The sequence below is a fragment of the Buteo buteo genome, chromosome 10, assembly GCF_964188355.1.
Source record: "Buteo buteo chromosome 10, bButBut1.hap1.1, whole genome shotgun sequence".
NCBI classification, from domain to species: domain Eukaryota; kingdom Metazoa; phylum Chordata; class Aves; order Accipitriformes; family Accipitridae; genus Buteo; species Buteo buteo.
In genome coordinates, this window is record NC_134180.1 from 1335529 (window position 1) to 1348934 (window position 13406).

The window sequence follows — 13406 nt, forward strand, 5'->3', positions numbered from 1 at the left end:
CACCGGCCGGTTCAGCCTGGCAGATCCGCAGCGGTCCCCGGGGAACGGACACCTCTCCGTGGGACACGCGGGAGTGTAACCGAATCTTTGGGGTGACGCACCGGCCCCCGCCGCCCACAGCTCCGCCACTGGCACCGGTGGTGGTGGCACAACACCGTGTGGGGCCGGGTGGGTCCCCGCTTTGGGGACCGTGTGTGGGGGATGTTCGTGGATGATTCCCGGGGGGGCAAAGCCCCGACCCCCCCACACACCCCCACTGGGCACCCCCCGCTGCCCGTGTCCCGCTCCCCGCGCTCGCAGCTGCGCCGCGGCCGCCCCGGTGTCAGCCGGAGCCGGGGCATGAGCTCAGCGGGGTGCGAGGCACCGGGTGGCACCGGCGGCGCCGGTTGCACCGGGGGCCGGCCCCGGGGCGGGGGGGGGTGGGCGGTTGTAGCCGTCGGGGGTCGGACACGGCGTGGGGGGGGGGAGTGCAGGGTGGGAGCGGTTGCACCGTTAGCAGCCGCGGGGGGTGGCAGCCTGGGGAATGGTGGGAGCCCCGCGGCCGGGGTGCCGGTGCGGGCGGCTCTGGGCCCGCCCCGCATCGCGTCCGTGTGGTGTCCCCCCCCGCCGGTGTGTATGTGTGTGTGTGTGTGTGTGTGTGTGTGTGTGGGGCGGCGGCCGCTTTAAAAATGCAAATCACCCCCCTCCCCGCGCTCGGCGCGGCGGCGGCGCGGCCAATGACAAGCGGTAACCGCTGGCTGCGGTAACCGCTGCCGGGCGCGGTGACCAATAGCGAAGCGGCGCGGCAGGAGAGGGCGTGGCCACCGCCACCACCTCCCCCGGCGCGGTCCCGGCCCGGAGCGCGCGGCCCGGAGCGGGCGCGGGGCGGCGGCGGCGGAGCGGGAGCGGGGGCGGCCCCCGCAGGTGAGTGCGGTCCCACCGGGACCGGGACCCAATCCCACCCGCTGCGGGGGGGCGGGGGGAGCAGGCAGCGAGCAGGGACCGACCCCCGCGTACCCGGCGTAGGGTGCAGCCCCCCCGGCCCCGCCGTGCAGCTCCCGCGCGGTGCGTGGGTGCAGCCCCCCCCCCCCCCCGCCCCCGACCTCCGCTGCAGCATCCTCACCGCCCCGGGGCTGGGGTGCAGCCCCGCGTACCCCCCCCCATCGCCAGACCTCCCCCCCCACCCCGCTGTGCATGGCTCCCCGCTGCAGCGCACCCCGCCCCGGGCCCCCCCCGGTGCCCCCTCCTCAATAAAAGCCCCCACGCTCCCATCGCCGTGCACGGGTGCAGCCCCCCCCTCCCCAAAAAGCCGCTCCCGGTGCTGCGGGCAGCCCCCCCCCCCAGCTGCAGGTGCAGGGCTCGGCGCTTTCCCTCCTTTTTTTTTTTTTTTTCGGGGGGGGGAACATCTGCACCCCTGTGCACGCCCCGACCCCCCCGCGGTGCCTCTGCCGCTGCCCGGGGGGGTGCACAGCTTCGCCCCCCTCCCTCACTGAGCATCCCCCGGCCCGGGCAGGTGCAGCCGTTCCCCGAGCCCCGTGGGATCCGGACCCCCCCGGAGCCCCCCCACCCCGCAGCCCTCGGGGGGCCACCCGCACCCCACCCCGGTGAAGGTCACCGCTGCGGGAGGCCGGGACTGCCCGGCTGGGGGGCGCGGGGGGGTCCTGGGGTGGCCCTGCAGCAGCCCAGAGGGATGCTGTGCCCCCCCCTGCCCACCATCACCCCCCCCACGCCCCCCATCCCGCTCGGGGACTCGGTGGCCGCTGCCACCTCCGGGGACTTTGGCCGGCGGCGATGGGGCGGCGGGTTCACGGTGTCTGCGGCCGCTCGTGACCGGTGGCGGGTCGGGGTCCGGCCAGGCCCTGAACCCCCCCCTCAATGTCCGTGTCCCCCCCCCTTCCTCAGCCCCCGCTTCCCCTCCAGCCTGACGGGGGAAGCTGGGGAGGCCGCGCTGAGCCCGCCCCGCTCGTGACACAGGTGGCTCAGCCTGTGCAGAGGGACCGTCGGATCCGGGGGGGGCCGGGAGCGGGGTTTGGGGGGGCTGCGGCGTGCCCTAACCCCTTTCTCTCTCCTCCCCCAGGCCCCCAGCACGCCGAGGATGATAGGGGGGGCCCCGCGAGCCCCCCAGCAGCCCAGGGTGAGTGGGGCCCCCCCCTCCCGTCACGCCAACCCCCAGCCATGCACAATTTTTTGGTTTCCTGTTTTTCTCCAGCGCGTGATGGGGAGCGAGGCCTGGGGTGGTGGTGGGGGGCACAGCCTTGGGGGGGGGGGGCACAACCTGGGAGGGAGGGCACAGCCTGGGGGTCCCACCTGCCGAATGCTGGAGGGGGGGGCTGCTCCGGTGGGTGACCCCTGCAACGGCTGGGTGCGTTTGGGGTTCAGGCAGGGTGGGGTGGGGGGGAGCGGACACCTGGATCCCCGTTTTTGGGGGCAAAGGGCTCCCCTGGGTGGGGAGGGGGCCGGTCTATGGGGGGGGTGTGCTTTTGGGGGGCTGGGGGCCGCCGGCACAGCCGGGCGCGGGAGCAGCAGCCGCCGCCGCGCAGCAACCGCTCATTTATTATTTAGCTGCGTATCTGGTGTCGGGCCCAAGCGCCGCCCCGGCGGCCCCCCCCGGACCCTCGGCCCCCCCCCTGGGGTGCATGTACACCGTGAGGAGGGGGCCACGGCGGCGGCGGCGGCAGGCACGGGGGAGCCTGCGGTTTCCATGGCCACGGGGCTGCGCTTTGCTGGCAAAAACCGATAAATACCAGTGCAGGGTGCAGGCGTGGGGTGTGTGGGGGGGTCTCTGCTGAGCACACCCCCACACACACCCCCCCACCCACCCCAGTAAGGGCCAGGTGTGTCCCCAGGGCGCCGGGAGCTGAGCTGTGGGTCCCCGCGTCGCCGTCCGTGTCCCCCCCCCCAACTCCAAGATGTCCTACTTCACCGAGCACTTCTGGGTAAGCCTGGACCCCCACCCACGGGTGCCCCCCACCCGCCGGGGCTCGCTGCAGAGCGGACCCCCCCACCCCCGGGAGGGGAGGTTCGTTGCCGTCGGTAATTTTGCAAGGCCTGACGCCTCCGTTAACGCTGCAAATTAATTGCTGAGGGAAAGGAGCGGGGGGAAGCGACGGGTGCGGGTACCCACGGGTCCCACGGCGCCGTCCTTGTGTCCCCCCCCCCCCCTCCACGGGGATCCCCGTCCCGGCACCGCGGGGGGAAGTCGGCAGCGCCGCGGGGGCCTGAAGCGCGTCCGGTGCTTCCTGGTTCGTCTCTGCCAGGGTCTGGCAGCTGCCTGCACCTTCCCCTTCCCTCTGCCTCAGTTTCCCCCCCGGTTGGGGTCACCGGCACCCCCAGCCTGGCCCAGCGCTGGGGTCACGCTGCTGGGGGGGGGGGCAGAAGCCCCCCCCATGTGCTACGGGGGAGCGGGCAGCACCCAAAATAGCACCCGGCGTCAGGGCTCAGCCCACCCCTTCCTGCTCTGCTCACCCGTCCAGGGCCCCCCCGGCGGGTTCTGGCTGGCACCGCCCTGGCAGGGGTGGGGGGGTCCGCACCCCCCCCCCCCATGCATGGGGGGTCTGGGCCAACATGCGCCGTTTGGGGTCGTTTCACCCCAAATGGTGCTTTGTGCCGTGGCCGGCTGGTGCTCCCGGAGGTGGCCCCGGCCCCGGGGGTGGGGGGTCCCTGGGTGCCCACGCCACGGGGTGCTGGGTGGGTTTTGGGAGCTGAGGGTGGTCCCCTGCCAGGGCGAGAAGAACCACGGCTTCGACGTGCTCTACCACAACATGAAGCACGGGCAGATCTCCACCAAGGAGCTGGCCGACTTCGTCCGCGAGAGGTACTGGGGAGGGCGGGGGGGGGGCGGCGACCAGGGGGGGTCCCCGGCATCGCCGGACTCCGTCCCCAGCGCCCCCTCCCCGCTGTCCCCAGGGCTGCCATCGAGGAGAACTACGCCAAAGCCATGGTGAAGCTCTCTAAGATGGCCACCAACGGGACCCAGCTGGGGTAAGCAGGGGTCTGGGGGGGGGTCCGGAGCACCCTGAGCTGGGGGCACAGGGGGGGGACGACTCTGCTCATCCCTGCCCGTGTGCCCCCCCCCCCCCCGCCCCACCCAGGACCTTCGCGCCGCTCTGGGAGGTTTTCCGCATCTCCTCGGACAAGCTGGCCCTGTGCCACCTGGAGCTGATGAAGAAGCTGCACGACCTCATCAAGGAGATCTCGCGCTACGGCGAGGAGCAAGGCCGGGTGCACAAGAAGGTACCACCCCGTCCTCCCCCGCCGGACCCCAAACCAACCCCCCCCCCCTCCCCTGCCCACCCTCCTCTGTGTCCATCCCCCCCCCCCGCCCCTACCCAGTCCAAGGAGGAGGTGTCGGGGACGCTGGAGGCCGTCCAGCTGCTGCACGGGGTGGCCCAGCTGTTGCCCAAGTCCAAGGAGAGCTACCACAGCAAGTGCCAGGAGTACGAGCGGCTCCGCAAGGAGGGCACCAGCCAGAAAGAGATCGACAAGGTGAGACCCCCCCCCCGACACGTCCGTCCCTGTCCCACCACCCCCCGCCATCTTCCACCGGCTCCCGCTTGGTCCCGCAGGCAGAGCTGAAGTCCAAGAAGGCAGGCGAGGCTCTGCGGCGGGCGGTGGAGAAGTACAACGCCGCCCGGGCTGATTTCGAGCAGAGGATGCTGGATTCGGCCATGGTGGGCAGCGCCGGGGTGCGGGAGGGAACGGGGCTTGTACGGGCGCTGCTCGGGCTCACGGTGCCGGCTGGTCCTTGGGGACGTGCCAGACTGGCTGAGCCCCCGCTTGCCTGGGCTTGCCACCCCCCTGGGGACGTGCCACCCTTCCTAAGCCCCCTTCCCTGTCCGCACGCTGACCCCTGGGGACGTGCCACCCTGGCTAAACCCCCCCCCTTTATCATCCCCCCTTCCTGCCCCCAGCGCTTCCAGGAGGTGGAAGAAGCCCACCTGCGCCACATGAAGGGTCTCATCGGCTCCTACTCGCACTCCGTGGAGGACACCCACGTCCAGATCGGGCAGGTGAGTCCCCAGAGGGGTGAACAATGATGGGGACAACGCTGAGCCATCCATCCCCCCCCAGCCTTTATTCTGAGTGTGATGTCCCCCCCGCTTTTTTACCAGGTGCATGAGGAGTTCAAGCAAAACGTGGAAAACATCGGCACCGAGATGCTGCTACGGAGGTTTGCCGAGAGCAAGGGCACAGGGCGAGAGCGGCCAGGTGAGGTTGTAGGCAGCGTCCCGGTGGGCTCCCCCCATTTGCACGAGGGCGACGCTCCCCCTCCTCGCACGAGGGCTTTGCCCTCGTGCGAGGAGGGGGAGCGTCGCCCTCGTGCAAGGACGGAGCCACGACGCTGGGCTGATCCCGCTCTCTGTGGCAGGAGCGTTGGATTTTGACGAGTACCGGCTGGCCCCAGCGCAGGAAGGCAAGTACGTCTGCCTCCAGCAGCCCCGCGCCGGGGATTTAGGGGGTGTGGGGGGGGCTGCTCACCGCTCTGTGCCCCCCCCCGCCCTCCCCAGGACCCAAGAGGAGCCGTAGTAAAGCTTTCCGTATCCCTGGGTTGAGCCGTAAGGAGAGGGATCGTGATGCTGTGTAAGATCCCCCTCCCCGCGTCCCTGCATCCTCGCATCCCTGGATCCCGCATCCCTTCCCCGCTTCGGGATCTAACGCTGCCCCTGTCGTTCCCCAGGGAATCCCCAGATGCCGAGGTGGTGAGTATCCCAGTGCCAGCCCTGGGGTTGGTTTTTTTTCCATACTGGGAGGACTGGGGAGCGAGCGCCTCTCCGAGCATCTCCCCGCAGGGCTGCCCGGAGGTGGATGAGGACGGGTTCACCGTGCGCCCCGACGTCACCCGCAGTATCCTTGTACTGGAGTGGGGGGGGTGGTGGTGTGATTTTTGGGGTGTCCGAGCATGGGGTATTGCCTTGACGGGGGCTCAGCCGAGGCGGAGAACCACGTCTGTTCCTCCAGCGACTCCGACTACGATGAGGATGAACCCCGCAAATTTTACGTCCACATCAAGCCGGTGCAGCCCCGGGAGGCGGCCGGCAGCGCTGAGGCCACCATGGAGCAGCTCAAGGCCACCGTGGGAAACCTCATCCTGCCCCCCAGCATTGGGGTGAGCCTTGGGGGGGCACACACGACACGATGGGGGGTGTGGGGTCCCCAGGGACCGTGCCAGGGCCAACTGACCCCCTGTCCCCGTTCTCTTGCAGGGCACCGTCAAGCGACAGTCGTCCCGTAAGTGCCACCCTGGGGGCTCGGCGTGGCCGTGGCTGGGGGGGGTCCCTGGGCTCTGTGTCCGCTAACGCTGCCCGTCCCTGACTCTCCGCAGGGCACGTGGCATCTCTGACCCCGGCTCCGAGCGACGCAGACCCCGAGGGGACGCTGGCGGCGGGTGAGACTGTGCTGGGGGGGTCCCGGGGATGCGGGGGACAGTGGCTCTGCAACCCCCAGCGCGTCCCTTCTCCCCGCAGGTGACGGTGCAGGGAGGGGGTGCCCGGCGGCGCAGGCGAACAGGTACGGGGCAGGGAGGGAGCGGGGTGCTGTGGGCTGGTGCACCCCATGCTGCCACCTCTGAGCCCCACTCCCCGGGGGGGTCCCTGGTGGGCACTGAGCCACCCACCCTCTCTGTCCCCGGCACAGCGGCCCCGGGAAAGCCCCTCCGGACACGGTCCCCCCCGCCGCTCTCTTCGGGCCCCCGCTGGAGTCGGCTTTCGAGGCCGAGGATTTCCCGGGTGAGGATTTGGGCGGTTGGGGAGGATGGAGTGGGCGGGGGGACGCCGGCATCCAGGGTGCTGTGGCCCCCCGCCCTCGTAGCACTGACACGGGGGTCTCCCCGCAGCCCCCCGTGCCTACGTCCTCACCTCCTCCTCCTCCCCCTTCTCCTCCTCCTCCCCGGAGAACGTGGAGGACTCGGGTTTGGACTCACCCTCGCACCCCGCGCCCGGACCCTCCCCGGACTCGAGACCCTGGACCCCGCAGCCGGGGACGCCGCAGAGCCCCCTCCCCAAGCGGAACGGCCCGCCGGACCCCCCGCCGCCGCCACCGCCCGTCACCCGGGACCCCGGTGCCTGGGTGCCACGGCCCCGCAGCCCCGCCGGCCGCCTCCCCGAGCCCCCCGGCTTCGCCGTCTTCAGCGGCCCCGGGGCCGAGGGGCTCTGGGAGGACGTGGGGTCAGCGCCCCGGGGACGCAGCCGCTGCCCCAGCGGCCCGGCGACCCGCGAAGCCCCCTCGCCTGACCCTTTCGGGGAGCCCCCGCCCTGGGTCAGACCCCGCAGCCCCAGCGGGGACCATCCCTCTCTGCCCTGTCCTTCCTCCAACTCGGCCTCCTCCTCCTCCTCCTCCCCGGCCCCCCCCAGCGGGGGGGAGTCCTCCAGCCCCTCTCCATGGACCTGCCAAGGGTCTGGGACGAGGCTGACCGAGGGCGGCGTGCCGGCGGCTCCCCTGCCGCAGCCTGAGCCGGGTGAGTGGCAGGGATGAAGGAGCTGCCCCCCCCCTTACCCTTAACTCTGACCCCCTCCATTACCCTTAACTCTGCCCCCCCGAGCTGGGTGCAGGGTCTCACCCAGCCCCGGCTCAGCTGAGAACAAGGCTGAGACCCGCCGAACTCATGGCACTGATGAGACCCTGTTGGAGCCCCCCTGGGGGAGCCCTGCCATGGCGGGTCTCTCCTCACCCTGCATTTGTGCCCCCCCCACCCAGATGCTCTCCCTGCCCGGCCCAGTGCGACCCCCCGAGAGGTCCCGCTCGTGGCCCCCCCTCGCCGTTCCCGCACGAAGAGGCCGGCGGCCGGCCCGGCTGCAGGCAGCAACACCGACCTGGTGCGTGGCTGCAGAGACGGTGGGGGGGAGCGGGGCTGGGCTGCGGGACCCCCATGGTGGGGGCCTGACCCAGGACCCCCCCTCCAACACCGACTTGCCTTGCAGTCGCGCTCGCTGAGCCCCTCGCCCTCCTGGAGCTGCGGCCCCTCGCACTCGGCGCCCGCCAGCCTGGGCGAGCGGGGCTTCTTCGCCGTGTCCCAGCCGGCGCTCGGTGGGTCCTGGGGGGGCTGGGGAGGGGGTCGTGGGGTGGGGGTCCCATCCAGGCTCTGAGCCCGTCTGTCTCCCCAGGGCTGTCGCGGGGTCCCAGCCCCGTGGTGCTGGGCTCGCAGGACGCGCTCCCCGTGGCCACCGCCTTCACCGAGTACGTCCACGCGTACTTCAAAGGGCGCGATGCCGACAGGTACGGGGGTCCCGGGGGGGTCGGGGGACTCCCCCTCTCCCCCAGTCGCCGCGTCCTGCCTGGGGCATCCGCTGACCCCCCCGGCCTGTCCCCGGCAGCTGCCTGGTGAAGGTGACGGGGGAGCTCACCATGTCCTTCCCCGCCGGCATCGTCCGCGTCTTCAGCGGGAGCATGGCCCCCCCCGTGCTCAGCTTCCGCCTGCTCAACGCCGGTGCCATCGAGCAGTTCCTGCCCAACGCGGAGCTGCTCTACAGGTGCGGGGACGCGGTGGGACCGCGGCGGCACCGGCTGCGCGGGGATGCCTGGGCAGGCTGGCAGCCGGGGGATGCCGGTGTTGGGGTGCAGGGGGTGCCTGGGGGATGCAGGGACCTTGGGAGGTGGTGGGTGCGGTGATGGGGAGCTGGTATTGGGGTACGGGGGCTGCCAGGGGTGCCCAGGCGTCTGGGAAGCGGTGGATGCAGCGGCAGGGAGCTGTGTATCGGGGTACATGGGGTACCTGGTTTCCTGGGATGCTTGGACATCCTCAGGAGACAGTAGATGCAGCGATGGGGAGCTGGGTACCGGGGTACAAGGGGTTCCTGAGGTTCCTGGGGAGTCTGGACATCCTTGGGAGCCGGTGGGTGCAGCGACAGGGAGGTGGGCATCGGGGTGCCGGGTTTCCCAGGGTGCCCAGGCACCGCTGCTGCTCTGACCCCGTCCCCACAGCGACCCATCCCAGAGCGACCCCAGCACCAAGGACTTCTGGCTGAACATGGCAGCACTGACCGGGCACCTGCAGAAACAAGCGGAGCAGAGTCCGGCCGCTTCCTACTACAACGTGGCTCTGCTCAAGTACCAGGTGAGCCCTGGGGAGGAGGTGGGGAGAGCTGGGACCCCCGGGTCCCCTCACCCAGCTCCTGGGGGTAGGAGGGTCTTGGTGCCCCTGTGAACCATCCCCAAAACCACCCCCCCCCCCACCAGTTTTCGCGGCTGGGCCCCGGCTCGGCACCTCTGCGGCTGTGCGTGCGCTGGGACTGCTCGCCGGGCGCCACGCGGGTCAACGTCGAGTACGGCTACAACGCCGGCGCGCTGGCCCTGCCCGTGCCCCTCGCCAACGTCCACGTCTTGCTGCCCGTGGATGAGCCCGTCGCCAACCTGCGGCTGCAGCCCGCGGCCAGCTGGTAAAGGGGGGGGTGATGGTGGTGGGGAAACACAAGACCAGGGGTCCCAAACCACCCCGGGGTGGGAGAGGGGGACCCTGAGTTGGGAAACGGAACGGGGGTGCTGATGGGGTGAGGGAGAAAGGCAGGGAGGTGGGAAGAGGGGGGAGATGGGGTAGAGCGGGGTGGGCTTTAGGGGTCTGGGGGCTTGGGGACATGCCTGTGTCCCGGCAGGAACCTGGAGGAGAAGAGGCTGCTCTGGAGGCTGCTGGACATCCCCGGTGCCCCGGGGCAGGGAGGTGAGGCTGTGCCCGCGCTGCTCGGAGGGTACGGGGCAGGGGAGCAGGGTCCGGGCTCGGCGCCCACAGAACAACCCCCCCCCCCAAAAAAAACCCCTGTGCTGTTGCCCCCAGGCTGCGGCCGGCTCTCGGCTAGCTGGGAGCCCCTCTGCGGGCCCAGCAAGCCCAGCCCCGTGGCTGCCCAGTTCAGCAGCGAGGGCAGCACGCTGTCGGGCGTCGAGGTGGAGCTGGCGAGCGCCGGGTACCGCATGTCGCTGGTCAAGAAGAGGTTTGCTACAGGTACGGCTGGAGGGGGCCCGAGGGTGCAGGGTCCCCTCCCCACGGCCCTGGGGGGGTGCGGGGTCTTGTCCCCATCCCCTGTGGCCCCAGGGTGCACAGGGTCCCTTCCTTGGGGTGCATGGGCTCCTTTCCTTTTTCTTCAGGGTGCATGGGTTCCTTTCCCTGGGGTGCATGAGTTCCCTTTCCCAAGGTGGACAGGGTCCCTTCCCTGCTCCTTGGGGGGCATGGGGTCCCTTCCCCAGGGTGCACAGGGTCCCTTCCCTGCTCCCCATGGCCCTGGGGTGTATGGGGTCCCCTCCCTACCACCCCAAGCTCCATACCCCCCTCACTGGGCGATGTCCCAGTGCGATGCCCAGCCCGGGGAGGGTGCGGGTAACCCAGTTCAGGGCCAGCATGGAGCCCTGGCCACTCGGTGATGACCTTCCTCATGCCAGTCACGTCCCCTCCATCCTCGCAGCCCCTCCTCACCGCCTTTCCTCTGCAGGGATCTACCTGGCAGGGTCCTGAGCCGCCTCCACCGGACCCTCCGAGCCCCCCGGGCTTCCCCCCTTGGTTGTGTGAACTTGAAACACTGGATGGAGGCCGGTTGCGGAGGGGGTGCCGCTGGGTGGGAGCCCCCCTCCTCCTCCTTCTCCTTTCCCTCCGGCTCCCCGCTCCATGGCTGTCACCGCGTCGTCTCCTGCTGCCCGGCGGTCGGTCCCCTCCGTCCTCCCCTGTGCTGTGAAGGGAGCAGGAGCTGCTCTTTTATTAAACACTTTATTTTCTAATAACCCCCCCGCCGGCTCCCGCCTGCCTCCTGCCGTGACGTCCATCCCCGGGGCCTCCGGGCCTCTCCTTGGAAACGGGGCTCAGCCGATGTGCCGCGGCTCCCCGGGGGCTCTGGTGCTGCGGGGCTGGGGGAAACCGAGGCAGGGAGCCGGCAGCGCTTTGCCGAGCCTTTTCCTTGCGCCCGTGGGTGCTGCTGCCCCACCTGTGGCAGGCGGACGGGCAAAGGGGTGGGCGGACAGACGGACGGGTGGCATCACAGAACCTGGCAGGGGGACGATCCCTGCGGGAGATACCTGTGCCGCTGGGGCTGCCGCGCTCCTGGCTCCGGGAGAGGCGCGGTGCGAGGATGGCCCCGAGCTGGCTCTGCAACAAGGTACCGGGGGGGTTCCAGGGGGGGCTCACAGCTCTGGGGTGCAGCAGGGTCCGTGCCGGCACTCCTGGGCACTGGGACGGTGCCACCGCCTTGGGTAAGGGCTGGACGGATCTGTCCCTGTCCCGCTGGGCTCTGTGCGGTGCTGGTGGGCGAGTGGCAGCCAGGGTCTTGCCAGGGTCCCCGTGTGCTGCCCAGGGGAACCGCTGTCCCGGTGCTTCGTCTCTGAGGGTGAGGGCTGCTCGCAGCAAATCTGGGTGGGCTCCTTGCACCCAGGACCACCCTGCCACCTCCTCCCTACGCCTTGAGCCAGCGGGAACTCCTTGGGTATCCCTTGTGCCCCCTTGCTGGCCATCCCCAGGTTTCGGGGCTGCACCCTGTGTTTGCTCTCCCGAAGGAGAACAGCCCAGAACCGGTGGTTTATTGCACTCTTTGGGTCTGCTGCACGTTTCCCACCGCAGCTGGAGGAGTCAGATGCTGCCCTCCACCCAAGGGTGCCCTGCCCAGCCTGGGACCTCCCTGCGGTTGCCTGTGGCACAGTGCGACCCTCTGGTGCGGGGAGATCGCCCCGCTCCCCTCTGCGTGCCGGGAGCTCCGTGGTCCAGCTCCGCAGGGAAGGATGCCATGCCCCAGCTTGGGGCATCTCTCTGGGTGTGGGTGCCCGGGGGCTGCAGGGAGGACCGGTGCCGAATCCCGCTCCCCGTCTCTTGCAGAGAACATCCCCGCAGTGCTACAGGCTGGAGCTTTGGGGTCTGGTCACCGTGGGGCTCCTGGGGCTCGGCTACCTGCTCTACCATGCTGACCAGCTGTGGCCCAGCATGGTCCCTGAGCGCAGGACCCTCCCCAGCCCCCAGGCAGCCCCCAGGCTTCCCCCAGCCCAGGTTCTGCCCACCCCTGCCCCGTGCGTGGCCAATGCCTCGGTCCACAACATCTCCGGCTTTGCCAAGCTGCCCAGCCACGTGCAGGACTTCATGCGGTACCGGCGCTGCCGGTCCTTCCCGGCGCTGCTCAGCATCCCCGGCAAGTGCGGGGGGCCCAAGAGGTCCCCCAACATCTTCCTCCTCTTGGCCATTAAGTCATCACCGGTGAACTACGAGCGGCGGGAGGTGATCCGCAAGACCTGGGGGCAGGAGAAGACCTTTGAAGGAGCCTTCATCCGCCGAGTCTTCCTTGTGGGGGTGGCCCCCAGCGCCCGGGATGCCAAGAAACTCAACTGGCTGCTGCGGCTGGAGCAGCGGGAGCACGGGGACGTGCTGCAGTGGGACTTCAGGGACACCTTCTTCAACCTGACGCTGAAGCAGGTACTTTTCCACGCCTGGCTGGAGGAGCACTGCCCCGGCGTCCGCTTCATCTTCAACGGGGACGACGACGTCTTCGTCAACACGGACAACGTCGTCCGCTTCGCGAGGGGCGTCCAGGAGCAGCACCTCATGGTGGGGCAGCTCTTCGTCAACAACAGCCCCGTCCGGCTCCAGCGCAGCAAGTACTTCGTGCCCACGCAGCTCCTGGCCTCCGACCGCTACCCGCCCTACTGCGGCGGCGGCGGGATGCTCATGTCCGGCTTCACCGCCCGTGTCATTTCCCGGGAGTCGCGGGATGTCGAGCTCTTCCCCATCGACGACATCTACCTGGGCATGTGCTTGGAGAAGGCAGGGCTGCTGCCCGCTTCCCACGCCGGCATCCGGACCGTGGGCGTGGGGGTGCTGGCCAACACCGACCCCTTCGATCCCTGCGACTACCGGGAGCTGCTGCTGGTGCACCGCTTCACGCCCTACGAGATGGCGGTGATGTGGCAGGCCATCCACGAGCCCCAGCTGCTCTGCGGCAAGAGGGTGAGCATCTTCTAGGGCGGCCGAGGAGGACCGAGAGCCAGGATGAAATGCTGAGGGTGGCTCGGGCTGTGGCTTTCCCCAGATCCCTCGTAGCTGCTGCTCCAGAGGGGACCCCGGAGTCAACCCCCCTCTCCAGCGTTGTCCCACCAGAAGAGCAGAGAATTGTCTGCGATGCTGAGCCCTGGCTCCCACCCTGGGGCCTGCTATGTGCCACCACGCACCCATCCTGCCCTTGGCCCCTTTCTGCCTGGTTTTACCCCAAATCTGCCCTCCCGTGGCCAGGGGACCCCTGAGGCACTGGAGGGAGAATAAACGAACCCATGTTGTTAATGAGGGCATGGGGTCTGGAGCCTTCCTGGAGGATGGGGGTGCAGGGACGATGAGGCTGGCGTGAGGGGGATCGTGGGCTTAGGGTGGGAGCAAGAGGAACCCCTGACCCCACTGGGATGGGTGTTTACCCCCAGCGAGGGCCCTGCCTCAGGGGGTCCCTCTGCAGAGCCCCCAAAATGTCTGTGCTGTCCCCAGCCCT

The 13406-nt window shown here is 70.2% G+C and overlaps 2 protein-coding genes across 5 annotated transcripts; both read left to right on the forward strand.

The window, feature by feature from the left end:
- The first annotated feature begins 829 nt into the window (after positions 1 to 829).
- Positions 830 to 10696, forward strand: FCHO1 (FCH and mu domain containing endocytic adaptor 1). 4 transcript variants are annotated; one of them, XM_075037452.1, is made up of 28 exons: positions 830 to 903; positions 2057 to 2113; positions 2826 to 2915; positions 3702 to 3793; positions 3886 to 3960; positions 4071 to 4464; positions 4545 to 4649; positions 4890 to 4988; positions 5091 to 5187; positions 5348 to 5392; positions 5487 to 5559; positions 5657 to 5678; positions 5769 to 5823; positions 5907 to 6085; positions 6183 to 6207; positions 6302 to 6364; positions 6444 to 6486; positions 6613 to 6704; positions 6812 to 7432; positions 7672 to 7790; positions 7896 to 8001; positions 8079 to 8190; positions 8289 to 8444; positions 8896 to 9028; positions 9151 to 9350; positions 9564 to 9628; positions 9743 to 9907; positions 10392 to 10696. In XM_075037452.1, exons 3-28 carry the CDS (start codon positions 2889 to 2891, stop codon positions 10412 to 10414), a joined length of 3186 nt encoding a protein of 1061 aa, XP_074893553.1. In that variant the 5' UTR covers positions 830 to 903; positions 2057 to 2113; positions 2826 to 2888; the 3' UTR covers positions 10415 to 10696. The 4 variants fall into 4 exon arrangements, with proteins under 4 accessions (XP_074893553.1, XP_074893551.1, XP_074893554.1 ...); XM_075037450.1 differs by lacking the exon at positions 830 to 903 and adding an exon at positions 1916 to 1953; XM_075037453.1 differs by lacking the exon at positions 830 to 903 and having other exon boundaries at positions 1948 to 2113; positions 2804 to 2915.
- A 1167-nt stretch (positions 10697 to 11863) lies between these two features.
- Positions 11864 to 12892, forward strand: B3GNT3 (UDP-GlcNAc:betaGal beta-1,3-N-acetylglucosaminyltransferase 3). Its single transcript, XM_075037455.1, has one exon. It carries the CDS (start codon positions 11864 to 11866, stop codon positions 12890 to 12892), a length of 1029 nt encoding a protein of 342 aa, XP_074893556.1.
- Positions 12893 to 13406: the final 514 nt, after the last annotated feature.